Source organism: Dicentrarchus labrax, unplaced genomic scaffold, assembly GCF_905237075.1.
Source record: "Dicentrarchus labrax unplaced genomic scaffold, dlabrax2021, whole genome shotgun sequence".
NCBI lineage: Eukaryota > Metazoa > Chordata > Actinopteri > Moronidae > Dicentrarchus > Dicentrarchus labrax.
Genome location: NW_026136704.1, coordinates 857,098 through 879,088, shown reverse-complemented (window position 1 = coordinate 879,088; position 21,991 = coordinate 857,098). Strand labels below are relative to the sequence as shown.

Here is a 21,991-nt window from a genome sequence, read left to right as displayed (position 1 = left end):
TCTTCTCTATTCTCTCCCCCCCCCGTCAGTAATATCAGTCAGTGATAACAGTCAGTTATAATAATATCAGTCAGTAATAATATCGGTCAGTGATATCAGTCAGTAATAATATCAGTCAGTAATAATATCAGTCAGTAATAATATCAGTCAGTGACATCAGTCAGTAATAATATAGGTCAGTAATAATATCTATATTAAAGCTGCAAGCAGCGATGAATGGGCCCTTGCACTCTATACAACTCGGTCTTACGTGTCTTGGGGGCTGATTCTGGAGGGCGTGGCTAAGCCATTATGCAACACCCATCTACAGGACCAAGACAATACTGTAGCCTTTGCCATGACTGAATTTTGTGCAAAGTTTCATGAAGTTTTTTACATGTTTAGCCCCCCAAAAGGTGTTCAAATGTTAACAAAAAGGCAGATTTTCGCCACGTCACCATGGCAACATGGTTCCACGAAAATTCTTAAGATTCATAAGATGTCATCGTCATCGTACTGAGGGACCACTGACAGAATTTCAGCTGGATCTGGTCAATCTTCTAGGAGACATACATAAATGTGAAGTTTCGTTGCAGTCGGATACTGTAAGCAGAACTTATGACAAAATGCCTCTTTCATGGAGAAGGTTCGAAATTGGACGCCACGGGACGCCACGCCACGGGCACGATGTTCGATGGAATGTCGTAAATAGCACAACTTTTAATCGTGAATGCCTTTAGATGGCTGAGTCCAAGTGTGGAGTAGAAAATCCAAAATGGCCGACTTCCTGTTGGGTTTGAGGTATGGGTCCAAGAGGCTTTTCTGCTTCTTTTGTCACGAGACACATGCGTACCGGTTTTCATACGTGTCAACCTTACGCGTCTTGGGGCGGGGCGGGGCATTAGCCATTTGGTGGTCCCCGTGGACAACTGTATACCGGTATTTTCGTTTGAATTTTGTGCAAATTTCCATGATCATTTCAGCATGTTGGGGCCAGTAATAATATCTATAATATAGTTATTGATTATAAGTAATATGATCCGTCAGTAATAATATCTATATTATAGTTATTGATTATAATATGATCAGTCAGTAATCATATCTATCATATAGTTATTGATTATAAGTAATATGATCAGTCAGTAATAATATCTATAATATAGTTATCGATTATAAGTAATATGATCAGTCAGTAATAATATCTATAATATAGTTATCGATTATAAGTAATATGATCAGTCAGTAATAATATCTATAATATACTAACAGTGTGGGATTGAACCAGCAGCCGATCTGAGTGGACATAAAACTATTTGTCTTTAACTGAATAATAAATAAACATGTTTGTGTTGGGATCCAAGGAGACCTTTAAACATGAATTTGTTCATCTGAAGTGTTTAACTAATGTTATAATGTTATAAAGAGTTCGGTCTGGACCTGCTGTATTTGAAAAGTGTCCTGAGATAACTTCTGTTATGAATTGGCGCATACAAGTAAAATATGAATTGAATTGAATTGAACTAGACCAAAAGGGAAATGTTGGAATATGGCCACAAAGAAAATGGTCTTTACTACAGGCGAGGCCTGTATGTAAGAAAAAAGGCCTGCTTGTAGTGACTAAAAGACAAAAGAAAGGGCCCACCAGATAACAGACCTCACAGTGGGGGTCAAGAATGCAGCCGAGGTGTGTCATGAAGGCAATATAACTCCCAAACACCGGCCCTTCATTGGTCAGATTCCCTCGCACCCCAGACCCGTCATCCCGGCTATTTAAGCCAGAGAGACGCTCTTCTCCCTTTGCTTCCTCGCTCCCCCACACCGGGTGATTTTTTTGGACCTCAGCACGGCCTGAACCAATGTACTGGGCATAGACAGATAACTTAACAGAGTTAACGGCTAAACAAGGACTGTTAAATTATTGTTAATGTTACTGATGTGTTTTATTCAGCTTATTGTATTGTGATGTTGATTTGATTAACTCAGGTTACCGTAGTAACTGTAGTCTTTCAGACAGTGCTAAGGTGACGTAAGTTTAATGTTATGCGTTACGCAGACACCGTCTTTGCATGCATCTAACTCCTTTTTAACGGTCACACACACATATATTCGGCCTAAATCTCAGCACATACACGAGGAGAGGGATTCAAACCCTCCCGCTCCTCCATACTCTCTCACCAACACGTGTTTCATACATTGAAACATCTGGTCAGAGGACAAAGGATACGCACCCTTTTCTGGTGTGCAACTCCCATGCACGCACATGTGCACACACACCTTTCCCTCTAGCTTAGTTCCTTTAAGTTAGATTGTATATAGTGTATTTTTCCTCTGTTTGCTTTTATTATATTTATATTATATTTGTTTACATATGCTGGCCTATTTAATTTCGTACAAGAGTGAGTGATACCAACCTCTTTTATGTAGAACTCCAAAGCTCCCACTCTAGCTATTATTAATGATTTTGGTTGTAATTATTAATTTAATTATTAATCTGACTTCTGAATTAATAGTTTAGTGTATCGTTTCCCTTACTTAAGGGTGGTGCCCCGAGGATCTTTAATATTAAAGTAATTTTCTATTATCTTTTAATAATTATACATTTTGATGACCATTAATTGATTAAACTAATACAGTTAAACCACTCTAACACCCTACGACGTGGAGCCCGACATTGGTTTGTTTGTTTGTCTCTCTTGTTCCAGACCTTTCTAATGTGTCATCCTGGCTTCTTCTGTTTGTGGTTGAACGCTCCACAACAGTTTCACATAATTATTATTGATCACTAATAATGATTGATCACTAACAACCATCATTAATAATCAATAATAACCTGACATAATGTGATCAGCAGCAGTTGTGAGTCTCTGCTGATCTGATAAGTTGCTGCCAGACAGAGTCAGCAGTCTGTGTGCTGACATCAGCAGCTCATGCTCAGTGTAACACACGCTCACAGTGTAACACACGCTCAGTGAAATAAAATCAGATTTAACTGAATTAAGATAAACATTAAACCCAGTTCCTGGTCCTCAGCTGCAGAGACTGAGGGCAGCGACCAGCTACCAGCGGCAGTGGCTACCGGCGACCTACGTCGGGTTTGGACCCCGTCAATACCTGGTTTCATTTGGTCTGTTTGTGGTTCTATTCTGTCCCCGATTCCTTTAGTTTCAGCTAACTGAAGCGTTGGCTAACAGAAGCTTTTAGTTCAGAGCTGTGCGACTGTGTGCAGTGAGTCTCAGAGTCCAAACAGTGTGACAGAGGACAGATATTTACTTTATTCTGGTCACACTCACACTCACACTCACACTCTCATTCATCTGTTCATCAGATTCATTGTTAATAAAGATCATTAACTGAACGCAGCCAACAAACAAACAAACATCAGGCTGAAGCTGTTTATGTTCAACAACGAGCAGCTGGACAGACGTCCACAGTCTGAGTCAGTGTCCTTCAGTCTGTCTGCTGAGAGTCCAACAAACTGAGACCGTCTGTCTCCCCCTTAGTGTCTGTCTGTCTCCTCCTCAGTGTCTGTCTGCCTGCTGCAGTCCACATCAGCCAATCACATGTCAGACCACAGGATGGCTTTGCTGCCTTTCTCCACGCTGGCGACGTACGCTCCTGAAGGCGACCAGGACACCGAGTTGATGGCAGAGCTGCAAACAAACAAACGGTTACAGTGTCAATCTGCTGTTCTTATGGTTTTTATAAACAAACAAACAAACAAACACCAACATGTATTTATTGTCCATCTGTTCAGAGTCTCAGAGAAACCAAACCAACATTAGACTTCAGGAGCTGCTCCTCGTCCCTGGGACCAAAAGTATCAGAGGATTATTGCAACGGGGACCTTTTCTCTTGTAACACAGGAAGTCTCTGACCGCTGCACTGCTGCATATGCTAACTGTACTAGCTGTTATTAGCTAGTTAGTGGTGCTACTGGCTGTCTGTACCCAGACTGGGAGCTGGAAGGATGGGGAGACCCAACAGGGAATACTGCCGGGGAGCGGGCCCGAATGAGTCACAGAACCGGAGCGGGGCAGGCCGATAGAGGCCGGCTGATGTCCAGCGGCTCCAACCAGGACTCTGACTTTGGGGATGAAGGGTTCAGACAGCAACAGGAGAGGAAGTGGAGGAAGAGGAGCCAGTTTGTAGCCAGTTAATTAGTCAGTAACTGTTAACCTTATCAATCATCCATCGTATCGATCAGTCTGATCAGTTTCAGTGAAGTTGGAAGTTATTGAACAACCACTTGTAAATAGTAACTGGACCTGTACTTGTATAGCTCCTTTCTCCACTCAAAGCACTTTTACACTACAGACACATTCACCCTTTCACTCAGTGATGGTAAAGTCCATCAAACAGAAACTAACTCATTCATACACATTCACACACCAGCATCGGGAGCAATTTGGGGTTTAGTATCTTGCTCAAGGATATTTCGACATGTGGAGACCCGCTCTGCCTCTGAGCCACAGCCGCCCACTGATATTGTGTGATGTTACACTGTTACTGCTTGTTCTGATTCACAATCATTACTGCTGATTAACAGATTATAATCAATACAGAGGAATCAGAACCATAAATAAATATAAATATAATATTAATGTGTATCAGAACTGTTCTATCTGTATCAATTCAGTTTTATTTGTATAGCGCCAATTCATAACAGAAGTTATCTCAGGACACTTTTCAAATAGAGTAGGTCTAGACCGAACTCTTTATAACATTATTTACAGAGACCCAACAGTACCACCATGAGCAAGACCTTGGAGACAAGGGCAAGGAAACACTGCCTGTTAAAAGGCAGAAACCTAGGACAGATCCTTCAGCTCTTGGGGGGAGGGAGAGAGAGAGAGAGAGCGCGCAACAGTAGCAACAACTACACTATTAGTAGTGACTGATGATGATGAACATGACAACAGCAACGATTGGGGACAATGAGTATCTGGTTTACTATCTGGTTCTTACTTGTGGTTCCGGTCCAGTGTTCGGTCCACTTTCCCGGTCAGGACGTTCCAGATGTACAAAGCTCCATCAGCTGATCCTCCGGCCACGTAGCTGCCGTCAGGACTGAACACAACAAACAAACACACACACGTCATGTGACTTCCAGGCTTCACTCAGAAGATACAGACTGTAGATCCAAGAGTCCACTACAGGCCCACTAGAGTCTTACTACAGGCCCACTAGAGTCTTACTACAGGCCCACTAGAGGCCCGCTATAGGCCCACTAGAGTCTTACTACAGGCCCGCTATAGGCCCACTAGAGTCTTACTACAGGCCCGCTATAGGCCCACTAGAGTCTTACTACAGGCCCGCTATAGGCCCACTAGAGTCTTACTACAGGCCCGCTATAGGCCCACTAGAGTCTTACTACAGGCCCACCAGAGTCTTACTACAGGCCCACTAGAGGCCCACCAGAGTCTTACTACAGGCCCACCAGAGTCTTACTACAGGCCCACTAGAGTCCCACTAGAGTCTTACTACAGGCCCACTAGAGGCCCGCTATAGGCCCACTAGAGTCTTACTACAGGCCCACTAGAGTCTTACTACAGGCCCACTAGAGTCTTACTACAGGCCCACTAGAGGCCCACTAGAGTCTTACTACAGGCCCACTAGAGTCTTACTACAGGCCCACTAGAGTCTTACTACAGGCCCACTAGAGTCTTACTACAGGCCCACTAGAGTCTTACTACAGGCCCACTAGAGTCTTACTACAGGCCCACTAGAGTCCCACTAGAGTCTTACTACAGGCCCACTAGAGTCTTACTACAGGCCCACTAGAGTCTTACTACAGGCCCACTAGAGTCCCACTAGAGTCTTACTACAGGCCCACTAGAGGCCCACTAGAGTCTTACTACAGGCCCACTAGAGTCCCACTAGAGTCTTACTACAGGCCCACTATAGTCCCACTAGAGTCTTACTACAGGCCCACTAGAGTCTTACTACAGGCCCACTAGAGTCTTACTACAGGCCCACTAGAGTCTTACTACAGGCCCACTAGAGGTCCACTACAATATCCATCACTAGTCCTACCAACAGTCAGTTATGTACACACTCAGCTTTACAAAATACTTTTTACACTGATTATTGATTATTGGGTCATTTTAATCCAGTTCCAGGTGTTTCCAGAACTGGAAAACTAGTGTCTGAACGTCCAGGTTTTCCAGGGGGTGTGGAAAAGATCTGCGTTACTAAGAGCTACCCACTTGTGAGCAGGTCCCCCACCTGTACTCAGTCAGATGGAAGAAACCCACCTGAAGGTGACTCTGGTCCAGTCGGCTCCACACTTGAAGCCCTGAGCGCTGAACACACACACACACACACACACACACAGTTATTAGATATGAAGGATCATTACTGTTATTGAGCAGGGGTTCTGGAGGTCTGAGGATGAACTCACCTGAAGGTCTGTTTGACGGCATTAGTCCGCAGGTCGATGATCTTCACCAGGTCGTCTCTCGAGCAGGTGAGCAGCTCGGTGCGGTCGTGGTTCAGGTCCAGAGACGTGACTCTGCCCAGCAGCTCCAGCTCCCGGACTATACTCTCCGCTCTGACACACACACAGACACAGAGACACACAGACGCCTGTCAGCGGCTCTCCTCAACCGGACAGAACCCAGCTAGTTCTGATCCACTCCATTCACAGAAAAAACATTAAAAGCTTGTCGTCTCGCAGACAGACGGACAGAATTCAGACTTTTTACAAATAGTCATCATGACATCGTTATTGATCCATTTATTGAGATCAAAATCTGATCAAAATAACCCCAACCCAGATTAAAAATCAAATAACGTGAGGCATAAATTCACTTTGCATTTGGTGTGAACTCATCGTTGGGATGAGTGACGACCGATAACGACAATCAATCAATCTCACTGACCTGATGTCCCAGAATCGAACTTTCTTATCAAAGTGTCCGCTCATGACGCACTGCTCCGTGCACACGATGTCGTTACAGCTGGAACCAGCAAACACCGTCTTCATACCTGCGCAGGTGGGACAGCAGTGATGTCACAGCAGTGATGTCACAACGTACCAACACATGAACAGTACAGTACTCGTCTCTGGTTGCTATGGGAACCAGTAGACAGAGTCCAGGGACGTACAGACTTTGCTGCGGAGGTCCCACAGTTTGAGAGTTCGGTCGTAGCTTCCAGAGACGATGCGAGCGTTGTCCAATAGGAAGCGAGCTGACAGCACCTTCCCGCTGTGACCTGTGAGGGTGTGCTGGAGGACACACACACACACACACACACACACACACACACACACACATTAGAGCCTAACACACACTTCCTGTTTGAACTAAAAACAGGCAACTGTACGGTCTCAGTAGAAGAGTGAGATCAGCACTCAGGCCCCGCCCCCTCAGCCTGACGCTCCGTGCTGATTGGTTCTGTGGGATGTCAATCACTGTGGCCCTGCAGGAGCTCTGTACAGGCCCACGCTGTGATGTCACATCCTGTCTGTCAGCAGCTGCTGGGACCACCAATGCACCACTAGAGCATGATGGGAGCACAGAGCAAGGGCTGCTGGGAGCTAAAATGGCCGACGGGCAGGACTTGAGGTTCAGACCTTTTACATCACATCACTGACCGGCTTGAATTGAAATTTATTGATCGACGGGAAATCACAAGGATTGGTAACTGATTGATTGTTTACAGTCATTGTCTCACCCTTAGTCTGTAGTCGTCTACAGTCCAGATCCGACTCGCAAAGTCATTAGAGGCTGCCAGCAGGTACGAGCCCTGAAACACACCACAGATCAATACATAGATCAATATATCAATACATATATCAATCAATACACACACACACACACACCTCTTCAGTTTGTTTTTAACTTTTTATAGACTAAATGATTCATGTAGAAAATCAGAGTAATCAATAATGAAACAATGGTTGGCTGCGGCTCCAGTATTGATCTGTGTCTCAGCAGTAAACCGATATTCAGATATTAAACAGATATGAAGCAGATATATAGATATTTAACAGATATTAAACTTACAGCGCTGTCAAACTCGATGCTGGTGATCCCAGCATTACTGCCGGTCAGAGCTCCTTTAGGCTCACAGCGACCTGCAACACAGTCAGTTTTATTATAATATAATAATTCAATTTTATTTGTATAGCACCAATTCATAACAGAAGTTATCTCAGGACACTTTTCAAATAGAGCAGGTCTAGACCGAACTCTTTATAACATTAATTACAGAGACCCAACAGTACCATCATGAGCAAGACCTTGGAGACAAGGGCAAGGAAAAACTGCCTGTTAAAAGGCAGAAACCTAGGACAGATCCTCCGGCTCTAGGTGGGTGGTCGTCTGTCTCAACCAGTCGAAAAAAACATTATTATTATTAATATTATTATTATTATATAAGCATTAACCTCGATAACTGGGAGAAAGCTTTCTCTGTTGTCAGCTACTTATTGATCGTAAGTAATTAGAACAATGTACAGCTGTCCGTATTTAGGGACAGGGGATTGAACACCATTGATCAATAATGCAACAGGTGAGTACAGTACCGGTCCATCCTGAACTCACCGGAGACAACCTCCCACAGCTTCACCCTGCGGTCCATCCCTCCTGTTGCTAGGAGACGAGAGCCGGGGCTGAACCTCACTGCGTTCACCTCGCCATCATGTGCTTCCTACACACACACACACACACACACACACACACACACACACACACACACACACACACACACACACACACACAGTGAACCAATGAAAACACTCCACTGAGCACTTCCTGTTCTTCTGTTGGTCTCAGGTTGAAAACTTGAGATCAGCTCCCTCCTCCCCCTCAGCCTGACACTCCGTGCTGATTGGTTCTGTGGGATGTCAATCACTGTGGCCCTGCAGGAGCTCTGTACAGGCCCACGCTGTGATGTCACATCCTGTCTGTCAGCAGCTGCTGGGACCACCAATGCACCACTAGAGCATGATGGGAGCACAGAGCAAGGGCTGCTGGGAGCCAGAGGGCAGCAGGAGAGGATTGTGGGTAATCAGACCTTTTACTGCTCATCACTGACCAATGAGGTTATACTGATAGTTTCCTGTTGAACCCACCTGGTTCTGTACGAGACCAAGAGCGATGCATTATAGGAACTCATTTATGATGTTTATTCTGGACGATACTTACGAACACATGAAGAGCTGTTGAGGGGACTCGAACCTCCGCACACACTCCTGAAGGGGCCTCTGTGTTCTCTGGTGAAGTGCTGAAAGAGTTGGCACTGCGACGCCTGCTGAGGAAGAGGAGCATCGTCACAAACAGTGTAAAGACAGCGCGGAGGTCTTCACTGTAAAGTGTCGCCAAGCTCATGGTGGGACTGTCTATAACTTTATAGTACGGTGCTGCTCTGTGTCCTGAGGGAACTCTTGTGCTTTATAAATAACAGCGGGCAGGACGTCCAATAGAGGTTTAAAAGTGGGAAACAGACGAAGACGTGTGGATACAGTTGAAAGCAGACGGATGACCCACCGCCTGTGTGACCACATCGCACATCTGGCAGTGGCTGTGCGTCCCTCGACCCGGAGATGGGACGCACAGCTGTAAAGATCTTATACAGATAGAGGGCGGCTGTGGCTCAGAGGCAGAGTTAATCGGAAGGTTGTGGGTTCGATCCCCGGCTGGTGCCACATGTCGAAGTATCCTTGAGCAAGATACTGAACCCCAAATTGCTCCCGATGCCGTGCATCGGTGTGTGAATGTGCATGAATGTTAGTTTCTGTTTGATGGACTTTGCCATCACTGTATGAAAGGGTGAATGTGGCACGTAGTGTAAAAGCGCTTTGCGTGGTCGGAAGACTAGAAAGACGCTATACAAGTACAGGTCCATTTACCATTTACAACGTGTGTTAATGACAGCAGATTGTATTTATTGAATTATTAAACTGTTATTAAGTGTTCCATTGTTGCAGCTGGGTTTTATCCTTTGTTATTTCTATTTAAGTTATTAATCAGTTAGTACAGTAGTAAATACACTGTTCCATTTTAAATTTACCTCAGTAAGTAAAAACCTCTCTTTAATGTCATCGACGGCCATTTTGTGCTTATTTTATTAAAGTATTGTTTAAGCTTGTTGGCTCAGCCAATCACAACATAAGGTTACACAACAACTGATCAATGACTGAATTCACAGCTGTCGTGACAACACTGATCAGTTCGATCATCGATCAAATATGAACTCTGGTTCCCGATTGGCCGAGCTTACCACCTGTGCCAACCAATCAGCTGTAATTACATGTGTCAGGTAACAACCACCGACAGTACAGAAGCCAGGGAGGGACAAACACCGGGTCCAACATCACACTTATATCTATCTTGGATCTCTGATTGGTGATTATTAAATCAGGACAACAGCACCCACAAACTGCCACTCTATCCACACACACTACTACACCATTATTGATTTAGTATTGATTATTGTCGATAATAATCACGTCACTACAAACTTCACCGTGTGTTCACACTGTCAGCAGAATGATCAATAAGTCAGCAGTTGGCTGTGTTCCTCTGCAGACAGCCAATCACAGGACAGCTTCCCTCATCCTCAGCCAATCACAACACTCAACCTTCATCCTCAGCCAATCACAGAGCAGCAGATGAGCAGTAAACAGGCCAGCTGAGGATGATGGGAAGGTCTTTAGTTCTGCAGGTTTTTGATTTTTCCTCTAGCGCCATCATCAGGTCAACATTTTGATGTGTCCAATACCTTACGATCAGAGGATCAATACAGTGATCAGAGGATCAATACAGTGATCAGTCAGACCAGAGAGCCACATTAGGACCAGGACTGTGTTACAGTGACGGTTTGGATCAGAGCCGACAGTGTGAACAGGTAAACACACACAGTCCTTCACCTGGAGTGTGCTGGGACGAGTCCAGGCTGAACACACTCAGACACGCTGCAGACAGACAGATAGACAGACAGAAAGGTAGACAGATAGACAGATAGACAGGTGGTCAATCACAAAGTGGACAGTCCAGACCCCCAGAGACCAGGACCAGTATCTCACAGCTACATACCCGAATATGTTTGAGATAGAGTCCAGCAGACCACCAGGAGGAGGCTGGGAGATCTTCTTACTGCACACAGAAAGCTCATTATTAATAATATTGATTAATATTGATTAATACACAAACTGATCGGATAACACATTCACAACTATACTGAAACACTGACAGACCGACCGCAGTGGACCACAACCACAACCACAGAGCAGGGGGCTGAAGAGATACTCCGTATCCCACAGTTCACAGCCAGGATTACAGAAGCACTCGGGACAGAGTCTCCTGGCCTCCGGCTCTGGAAACTAAACACCGGTCCATGAACAATCCCACAATCCCAGTCCTCCACAGCTCTGCTGTTTCCCTTTAAGGAGCGACTGCTAACTGATCATTCACAGACAGGAGGAGAGAGAGCCCCGACCCGCTGCCCCTTCAATCCCTAACACTTATGATGGACACTGTTATTGATAGTTTGTACATCAGGGTTCAGACTCTCACCTGGGAGTCCTGCTGAGCGGTCTGTTAGGGGAGGTCTCTCCACCCCCCTTCCCTCCATCCTCAGCCAGGACCTCGATGTCGTCGTCCCTGAGGACACAAACACTGAGTCAGCAGTCTGCGTCACCGATAACGTCAGAGAACGGGATTAAAACAAGATCAATAAAAGATCAATATCTACTGACGGGTCCACAGGAAGAGGCTCTTTGGCAGCGTCGGCCAGGTCCTTCTGCAGTTTGGCCTGTCTGCGCCTGAAACACACAGCGGGTTATTATTATTATTATTATTATTTCAATTTTATTTGTATAGCGCCAATTCATAACAGAAGTTATCTCAGGACACTTTTCAAATAGAGCAGGTCTAGACCGAACTCTTTATTATTATTATTGATCCTCCACTACCTGCTGTCCTTCTCGTTCTCAGCGTTCAGCTTGTTGGCCTCCTGAGCTTTCTCGGCCATCCAGCGGGACACCAGCTCCTGGTTGTCCTCGGTGGTCTTCCTCAGTTTCTCCTCCAGGGCGGAGAAGGTGATCTGCAGGGCGTCATACTCGTCCTTCAGGGTCTGGTTTGCCCGCTCCAGGTCCTGCAGGGACAGTGAGGTCCCGTTACCATTGTAACAGGCTGTGATCTGATTGGCTGAGGGTAAACTGAAGGTCTCAGGTTGAAAACTTGAGATCAGCTCCCTCCTCCCCCTCAGCCTGACACTCCGTGCTGATTGGTTCTGTGGGATGTCAATCACTGTGGCCCTGCAGGAGCTCTGTACAGGCCCACGCTGTGATGTCACATCCTGTCTGTCAGCAGCTGCTGGGACCACCACTGCACCACTAGAGCATGATGGGAGCACAGAGCAAGTGCTGCTGGGAGCCAGAGGGCAGCAGGAGAGGATTGCGGGTAATCAGACCTTTTACTGCTCATCACTGACCTTCATAAAGTCTGTTAGACTTTTTAAATTATTATTATTATTATTATTATTATTATTATTATTATTATTATTATTAGATCAGGGTTAATTATAGGATCAGGATCCTCCCGTTGGGAAGGTTTACTGGACTCTGGTGACTCAGCTGGTCTCCTACCTGCAGGGAGCTCCTCAGGTCCCGACAGTCCCCCTCCAGGTTATTGATCTGCTGCTGGTACTCCAACATCCTGAAAACACACAATAATACACCTGTATATTACTGTGATTGATCAGCCATCAGTCACAGTAATAAACAAATATGTTCCTGTGATTGATCAGCTATCAGTTACAGTAATAAACAGGTATGTTCCTGTGATTGATCAGCCATCAGTCACAGTAATATACAGATATGTTCCTGTGATTGATCAGCTTATCAGTCACAGTAATATACAGGTATGTTCCTGTGATTGATCAGCCATCAGTCACAGTAATATACAGATATGTTCCTGTGATTGATCAGCCATCAGTCACAGTAATATACAGATATGTTCCTGTGATTGATCAGCTATCAGTCACAGTAATATACAGATATGTTCCTGTGATTGATCAGTCATCAGTCAGTAATATACAGGTATGTTCCTGTGATTGATCAGCCATCAGTCACAGTAATATACAGATATGTTCCTGTGATTGATCAGCCATCAGTCACAGTAATATACAGATATGTTCCTGTGATTGATCAGCTATCAGTCACAAACATGCTGCAGTGTCAGATACTGACTTGGCCTCGTTGCTCTGGATCTCTTTGTCTTTCTGTTGGATCTGGTTGTTGAGTTCGATCACACTCTGAGCCAGCTGCAGGACAAACAAACACAGTAGTTACAAACACACAGATGTGTCGCCCATGTTGTTTGGATAATGGATGTCAGGCAGGTCAGCGTCTGCAGACAGTTTCATTCAAGCATGAAACAACAAACTCCTGTTCTCAGACTCTATTGTGAATTTCACAATGAAACACATCTGACTCAGTGTGCAAGGTTTCCATGGCAACCATTATAATCTGATGACAGACCTTGTGGTGAGAAAGTAGTCGCCAAAGAGTTGTGTGACTTTCTACATAATAGTTTATTTGAGGATTTTCAGTAAGGATTTAGAGTTCATCACAGCACAGAGACAGCTCTGGTTAAAGTTAATAATGACCTTTTGATTGCTTCAGACAATGGACTTGTCTCTGTACTTGTATTATTAGATCTTAGTGCTGCATTTGACACCATTGACCATAATATTCTTTTACAGAGACTTGAGCATCAAATTGGCATTAAAGGAACCGCACTAAGCTGGTTTAAGTCGTATTTATCAGATCGTTGGCAGTTTGTACATGTTAACGATGAATCTTCAATAAATACTACAGTTAGTCATGGAGTTCCACAAGGTTCTGTACTTGGACCAATATCATTTACTTTATATATGCTCCCTTTAGGCAACATTATTAGGAATCACTCCATTAACTTTCACTGTTATGCAAATGATACGCAGTTATATCTATCAATCAAGCCCGATAGATTTATCAATTATCTAAATTACAAACATGTCTTAAGGACATAAAATCCTGGATGAGCTGCAATTTTCTGATGTTAAACTCAGAAAAAAACAAAATTCTTGGCCCCAAAAACCTTAGAGACTCATTGTCTAAAGATATAGTTACTCTAGATGGCATTAACTTGGCCTCTAGCACCACTGTCAGGAATCTTGGAGTTATCTTTGATCAGGATTTGTCATTTAACTCCCACATAAAGCAGACCTCTAGGACCGCCTTCTTTCATTTACATAATATTAGAAAAATTAGACACATACTATCACAGACAGATGCAGAAAATCTAATCCATGCATTTGTTACTTCAAGGCTGGATTACTGCAACTCTTTATTATCAGGTTGCCCCAATAAGTCCATTAAAACGCTCCAATTAATTCAAAACGCTGCAGCACGAGTACTGACAGGAACTAGAAAAGAGATCACATCTCTCCTGTACTAGCTTCTCTGCACTGGCTCCCTGTAAAATGTAGAATAGAATTTAAAATCCTCCTCCTCACCTATAAAGCTCTTCATGGTCAGGCCCCTTCATATCTTAAAGAGCTCATAGTACCCTATTACCCCTCTAGAACACTACGTTCTCTGAATGCTGGGCTACTTGTGGTTCCTATAGTCTCTAAAAGTAGAACAGGAGCCAGAGCCTTCAGTTACCAAGCTCCTCTCTTGTGGAACCAGCTTCCAGTTGTGGTTCGGGAGGCAGACACCCTCACCACATTCAAGAGTAGGCTTAAGACATTCCTCTTTGATAAAGCTTATAGTTAGGGCTGGATCAGGTGAGTCCTGAACCATCCCTTAGTTATGCTGCTATACACTGTGTGCACAATTATTAGGCAAGTGAGTATTTTGGCCATATCATAATTTTTATGCATACTTTCCAACTTTAAGCTGTATAAACTTGAGTGCTTATTGGATTTTAGCATACCAGGTGATGTGTATTTGCGTAATGAGTGAGGGTGTGGCCTAAGGAGATCAACACTCTATATCAAGGTGTGCATAATTATTAGACAGCTTCTCTTCCTCAGGCAAAATGGGCCAAAAAAGAGATTTAACAGACTCTGAAAAGTCAAAAATTGTAAAAAGTCTTTCAGAGTGATGCAGCACTCTTGAAGCGTGAAGAAACGTGTTGAGAAAAAAGGTCGCAAATCACCTGCCAAAGATTTGAGAAGAATCAAACGTGAAGCTACCAGGAACCCATTATCCTCCAGTGCTGCCATATTCCAGAACTGCAACCTACCCAGAGTGTCCAGAAGTACAAGGTGTTCAGTGCTTAGAGACATGGCCAAGGTAAGGAAGGCTGAAACCCGACCACCACTGAACAAAACACACAAGTTGAAACGTCAAGACTGGGAAAGGTTTTATGGACTGATGAGATGAGAGTGACTCTTTATGGACCAGATGGATGGGCCCGTGGCTGGATCAGTAACGGACACAGAGCTCCACTTCGACTCAGATGCCAGCAAGGTGGAGGTGGGGTACTGGTATGGGCTGGTATTATTAAAGATGAGCTAGTTGGACCTTTTCGGGTTGAAAATGGCCTCAAAATCAACTCCCAAACCTACTGCCAGTTTTTAGAAGACACTTTCTTCAAGTAGTGGTACAGGAAAAAGTCTGCATCTTTCAAGAAGACCATGATTTTTATGCAGGACAATGCTCCATCGCATGCATCGAAGTACTCCTCTGCATGGCTAGTCAGTAAAGGCCTTAAGGATGAAAAAATAATGACATGGCCCCCTTCCTCACCTGACCTAAACCCTACAGAGAACCTGTGGGCCCTGCTTAAACGAGAGGTTTACAGTGAAGGAAGACAGTACACCTTTTTGAACAGTGTCTGGGAGGCTGTGGTTGCTGCTGCACAAAAAGTTCAATCGTCAACAGATCAAGAAACTGACAGACTCCATGAATGGAAGGCTTGTGACAGTTACTGAAAAGAAGGGTGGCTATATTGGTCACTGATTTCTTTTTTTTTTTTACATGTCATAAATGTTTATTTGTAAATTTTGAGTTGTTTTATCATTCTCACTTTAACAGATGAAAATAAACAAGTGAGATGGGAAAATGTTAGTTTTTTCATTTAGTTGCATTATAATTCTGCACACTAATGGTTGCCTAATAATTATATATATATATATATATATATATATATATATATATATTCTCTTAAGAAAGTCAAAACCTCACTTTTACTTTCTTAAACATTCAGGTTCATTAACATTTTGGATTGACCGAGAGCACTGTAGTTGTTCAATAATAAAATTAATCCTCAAAAATACAACTTGCCCAATAATTGCGCACACAGTGTAGGCCCAGACTATCAGGGGATTTCGTCTGTCTGTCTGTCTGTGTCTGTCTGTCTCTCTCTGCCCCTGTCTCTCTCCCCCCCATTAATGCAAGTTACTAATGGTGCTATCCATTTGCTCTGATGCACGAACGTGACGTCATTGCCTGGCTTGTACCACTTATAGCGTTCCAGTTTGTCTTTGGGCATCTGCTACACGACGAGTCAGAAAGAACATGGACGCCACCAGTGCAGCAGCTGTGTTATTGCTTGTGTCTTCTAAACAAGCTCAATGTGAAATAATAATGTTTTTCTACACAAACACTAACATTTCAAGTAATTCCGTTACTGCAAGTGTTACATTTCAATAATATTTTCCCATTTGAACCTATTTCAATGTCAACAAGTGCTATGGCGTTTTTCTCGAGCCTCCAGGGCCCACCAGGGGCCTCCAGGAGCCTCCAGGGGCCACCACGGGCCACCACGGGCCACCAGGAGCCTCCAGGGGCCTCCAGGGGCCTCCAGGGGCCACCACGGGCCACCAGGGGCCTCCAGGAGCCTCCAGGGGCCACCAGGGGCCGGCCTCCAGGGGCCTCCAGGGGCCTCCAGGGGCCTCCAGGGGCCACCAGGGGCCTCCAGGAGCCTCCAGGAGCCTCCAGGGGCAGGCTAGTGTTATTGTTAGCTACATTAGCATATTTAGCAAACCAGCTCGAAAACTAAACTTTACATTGTATTGCACGCACAGCAACACCGTGCAATGCATAAACTGGTGACCGGACTAAAGCAGCAATGTAAACAGTGTGTAGGAGCATTTAAAATCGACATTAAAACGACCAACGTAGCACAAATACAAAGAACATACAGCTCAATATGGGCACAGCCATCTTTGTTTTGTGAGTCCTATGTTCGTCCTCGTTTAGCTCGGTGTACTGTGAGGTACCCTGAGTTGGACGGTTGATATTACGACCAAAATAAGGAGTTCGGTCTAGACCTGCTCTATTTGAAAAGTGTCCTGAGATAACCTCTGTTATGAATTGGCGCTATACAAATAAAATTGAATTGAAGTGTAAGTATGCCGGTAAAGGACAGATAATATACAAACTATAGGAAACTGATCCAGAGTCAGCAGTAACAGGAAACTCCTAACCCTAACTGACCATCCAACGACCGACCACACACACACACACACACACACACACACACACACACCACAACTGACCTCTCCTCGTTTCTTGTGCAGCTCCGTCAGCTCCTCCTGGTGTTTGATTCTCATCTGAGCCATTTCCTGTTGCAGAGCGTCGCTGCGACTCGAGTCCGCACCCACACTGAAACACACACACACACACACACACACACACACACACACAGTGTCACTCTGAGCTCTGGTTTATAGGATTAATGTTGCTGTTGATGTGGACTCACCTGGTCTCATGTCCCCTCTGGACATCGTATTTGTCAGTCTGGTATCTCTCTGACAGAACAGCCTGCAGGTCGGACTTCTCCAGCAGCCGGTTGTCTGAAACACACACACTTACTTAACATCTCTAAACTTTAGAACAGGTGCTTGAGAGCTGCCTGTGTTAGCATTAGCACTGCTGCTAGTAAAGTGTGACCTCCACATGTCCCAGTACTGTGACTGGTTTCCAATCAGCGATCAATACCAGTAACTCACACTGGAGGACGATCTCCTCGAAGGCCTGTCTCTGCACGCGGTCTCTGAGCTTCAGCTGCTCGGAGATGTGTCTCTTCCACGTACACTCCACCCGCCGCTCCGCCATCACCACCTGCAGACACACAAAACAAACGCACATCAGAGACAGGTTCTCTAATGGGGCGAAACTTTAATAATAATAATAATAATAATAATAATAATAATAATAAGTGCGACTAATAATTTTTCTACCACACTCCTGACAGTACACGCAGTGCATTGCGTTACGTCCTTTGTTGTCTCTCAGCCAGGGAACTTGTTTCAAGCCAGTCCTGTCTGAAGGAATATATTTTGGCCTTTTCAATTTGGGTCTCGGAGCCGGGCTCTATCCCAGACTCGGTTGTCTCCTCCTCTGGTTCCGAGTCTGATGCTGTCGCAGAAGGACCGGGGCTCGGCAATTTTTAAACACATGCAACTTAGCGCGGTGAACAGGACCACAGCCAATCAGAGGCAAAGACCCGCCCGAGCTCTGTCTCTTATTGGTTTAGAACCCGATATGATCCTACCATGAGTGTGTGAGTTCGCTCACAGGAGAACACAGAAAGATGATGCGCTTGCAAAATAAATTGTGTTAAAAAAAATTTTTGTTGTTGTTGTTGGGAGGTGCTTGGTTACGGTAAGCGTACTCAGGGCTTAAAGTTTAAAAAAATCCTGAGCCTGAACTTTTTTTTGATGGGGGGGGGTAGTGGATCCGACGCATACACTAGGTGATTTGGAAAATTTTGGCATTGTGCTTGGCAGGGTACAAGATGACCTACCTCCGTGATGTCGAAGAACTTTTTGGGCGCTAGTAGCATATATTAGCTTCTTCGCACACACACAGAAACAAGCACCGCTGTCTCCGCCCCTTTCTTCTATCCACGCCCAGCGCCATTTATTTTTAAGTCCTTTTTCAGTAAGGACGTCTTCTCCAGGCTTCATGAATTTCCCCTCCATCTTTGGATTTCAGTGAAACAAACGCCGGCCTGGATGCTGCGTTCAAGACCACTGGGATCTAACCGAGAGGTCATAGTGTACACGCTACAGGTTAAGGAGGAGGAGGAGAAAAGCGAAGTGTTGCATATTGTCACTATCCGCTGAACACTGAAAACCTATGCAGCAGCAATTTATGCTTATTTTGGAAGAAGATGTATATACGTGTAATTTCCGAGTTTGACGCTGTTCAATTCATTTTCCACAAATCACAACCCGTTTTTTCCTGAGTGGTCTGGAACGCAGCATCAACTGCTGCTGGCCTCCCGTGGTTACTGTTGCTATGTCACAACCAACTTGTACTTGGACCGATACTATTTACTTTATATATGCTTTATATATGAATCTTCAATAAATACTACAGTTAGTCATGGAGTTCCACAAGGTTCTGTACTTGGACCAATACTATTTACTTTATATATGCTCCCTTTAGGCAACATTATTAGGAATCACTCCATTAACTTTCACTGTTATGCAGATGATACGCAGTTATATCTATCAATCAAACCCAATGAAATTAATCAATTATCTAAATTACAAACATGTCTTAAGGACATAAAATCCTGGATGAGCTGCAATTTTCTGATGTTAAACTCAGAAAAAGAACCAGTGAAGTTATTGATTACTGTGTGCAGTTATTGATTAATTCATTACTGTGTGCAGTTATTGATTACTGTGTGCAGTTATTGATTACTGTGCGCAGTTATTGATTACTGTGCGCAGTTATTGATTAATTGATGACGTGTGCAGTTATTGATGACGTGTGCAGTTATTGATGACGTGTGCAGTTATTGATGAAGTGTGCAGTTATTGATGAAGTGTGCAGTTATTGATTAAGTGTGCAGTTATTGATTATGTGTGCAGTTATTGATTATTGTGTGCAGTTATTGATTACTGCGTGCAGTTTTTGATTAATTGATTACTGTGTGCAGTTTTTGATTAATTGATTACTGTGTGCAGTTATTGATTATTTACTGTGTGCAGTTATTGATTGATTACTGTGTGCAGTTATTGATTACCTGTGAAGCTATTGATTACGTGTGAAGTTACTGATTAATTGATTACTGTGTGCAGTTATTGATTGATTACTGTGTGCAGTTATTGATTGATTACTGTGTGCAGTTATTGATTGATTACTGTGTGCAGTTATTGATTGATTACTGTGTGCAGTTATTGATTGATTACTGTGTGCAGTTATTGATTACGTGTGAAGTTATTGATTACGTGTGAAGTTATTGATTAATTGATTACTGTGTGAAGTTATTGACTACGTGTGAAGTTATTGATTTATTGATTACTGTGTGAAGTTATTGATTACTGTGTGAAGTTATTGATTACTGTGTGAAGTTATTGATTAATTGATTACTGTGTGAAGTTATTGATTACTGTGTGAAGTTATTGATTACTGTGTGAAGTTATTGATTAATTGATTACTGTGTGCAGTTATTGATTACGTGTGAAGTTATTGATTACGTGTGAAGTTATTGATTAATTGATTACTGTGTGAAGTTATTGATTAATTGATTACTGTGTGAAGTTATTGATTAATTGATTACTGTGTGAAGTTATTGATTACTGTGTGAAGTAATTGATTAATTGATTACTGTGTGCAGTTATTGATTACTGTGTGATAATTTATCACACTGTGTTGGTAAAGAGTGACGTCACTCAGGTGAGCTCACCTGTACAGCTGGTGATGTTTATCGATCATATATTAGTAAATGTTAATCAACTGTTTGCTTCTGTCTGTTAGCATATGCTGCTAAAGCTAACACAAACAGGAAGACACCAGGCTAACATGCTAACATGCTAACAGACGCGGCCATCAATAATTAAACCGGTTAGAAGATCAACAACCTGCCGGTGTTAACGGACCGGTTCAGACTGCAGGTCCCGGTTCAGACTGCAGGTCCCGGTTCAGACTGCAGGTCCCGGCACACAAACACCCGTGACTCGACATGTTAGCATGCTAAGCTAGCGGCTAGCAGCGCACGTTCGCAGCGCGGTAAAACGGATACAACCGGAAACTTACAGCATCTACCTGCGACCCGGTCTGAAGCTCTGCTCCGGTACCGACTCTCCGGTATCCTCGGCTTGTTGTTTCAAAGCGTTCCGTGTTCAACGATCCGGTTTCTGGTCCCTAACCGACAGCAACTGCTGCTGCTTCGCTCCAACCGTCCGCCATCTTGGCTCCGACCACAGACTTCCGGAACGGTCGCACGAAGATGACGTAGGTTTAAATAGTCGCCACACTGACGCAGACAGACAGACAGACAGACAGACAGGCCGGAGGGTCGCCGGTTCAAGTCCCACAGACCCCAATATGGAGTGTGGACTGGTAGCTGGAGAGGTGCCAGTTTCATCTCCTGTGCACTGCCGAGGTGCCCTTGAGCAAGGTACCGAACCCCAAACCTGCTAACGTTGCAGCCCGTCACTCCATCTGTGTGTGTGTGTGTGTGTGTGTGTGTGTGTGTGTGTGTGTGTCTGTGTGTGTGTGTGTGTGTGTGTGTGTGTGTGTGTGTGTGTGTCTTCGTGTGTGTGTGTGTGTCTGTGTGTGTGTGTGTCTATCTGTGTGTGTGTGTGTCTGTGTGTGTGTGTGTCTATCTGTGTGTGTGTCTATCTGTGTGTGTGTGTGTCTGTGTGTGTGTGTGTCTATCTGTGTGTGTGTGTCTATCTGTGTGTGTGTGTCTGTGTGTGTGTGTGTCTATCTGTGTGTGTGTGTGTGTGTGTGTGTGTGTGTCTGTGTGTGTGTGTGTGTGTGTGTGTGTGTGTGTGTGTGTGTGTGTGTGTGTGTGTGTGTGTGTGTGTCTGTGTAAAAAGAGTGAAAAGAACAATTTACCCTAAGGGATCAATAAAGTATATCTTCTTCTTCTTCTAGATAGACCGATAGATAGACAGACAGACAGACAGACAGATAAATACACAGACAGATAGATAGATAAATAAATAGACAGACAGACAGATAAATAGATAGACAGACAGACAGACAGACAGACAGACAGACAGAAAGGAATACTTCATTATTATTATTATTAGTAGTAGTGTT

The 21,991-nt window shown here is 44.1% G+C and overlaps 1 protein-coding gene and 3 non-coding genes across 10 annotated transcripts; all 4 read right to left on the bottom strand.

Moving 5' to 3' along the window:
* Positions 1-3,228: 3,228 nt before the first annotated feature.
* Positions 3,229-21,164, bottom strand: atg16l1 (ATG16 autophagy related 16-like 1 (S. cerevisiae)). 7 transcript variants are annotated; one of them, XM_051398959.1, is made up of 21 exons: positions 20,978-21,164; positions 17,935-18,046; positions 17,685-17,778; positions 17,482-17,587; positions 13,178-13,251; positions 12,575-12,644; positions 11,900-12,081; positions 11,684-11,749; positions 11,502-11,588; positions 11,022-11,081; positions 10,856-10,900; positions 9,132-9,237; positions 8,529-8,634; positions 7,989-8,059; positions 7,657-7,728; positions 7,087-7,207; positions 6,861-6,966; positions 6,380-6,529; positions 6,234-6,281; positions 4,945-5,046; positions 3,229-3,629 (listed from the first exon to the last, which is right to left on the bottom strand). In XM_051398959.1, the coding sequence occupies exons 2-21, from the start codon at positions 18,038-18,040 to the stop codon at positions 3,536-3,538; spliced, it is 1,866 nt and encodes a 621-aa protein (XP_051254919.1). In that variant the 5' UTR covers positions 18,041-18,046; positions 20,978-21,164; the 3' UTR covers positions 3,229-3,535. The 7 variants fall into 7 exon arrangements, with proteins under 7 accessions (XP_051254919.1, XP_051254921.1, XP_051254920.1 ...); XM_051398961.1 differs by having other exon boundaries at positions 9,132-9,234; XM_051398960.1 differs by having other exon boundaries at positions 20,987-21,164.
* On the bottom strand, positions 7,306-7,577 carry LOC127363281 (small Cajal body-specific RNA 6). The gene has a single exon (XR_007884772.1). It is a non-coding gene; the product is annotated as a small Cajal body-specific RNA 6 (non-coding RNA).
* Positions 8,752-9,022, bottom strand: LOC127363280 (small Cajal body-specific RNA 6). The gene has a single exon (XR_007884771.1). It is a non-coding gene; the product is annotated as a small Cajal body-specific RNA 6 (non-coding RNA).
* On the bottom strand, positions 12,151-12,421 carry LOC127363279 (small Cajal body-specific RNA 6). Its single transcript, XR_007884770.1, has one exon. It is a non-coding gene; the product is annotated as a small Cajal body-specific RNA 6 (non-coding RNA).
* Positions 21,165-21,991: the final 827 nt, after the last annotated feature.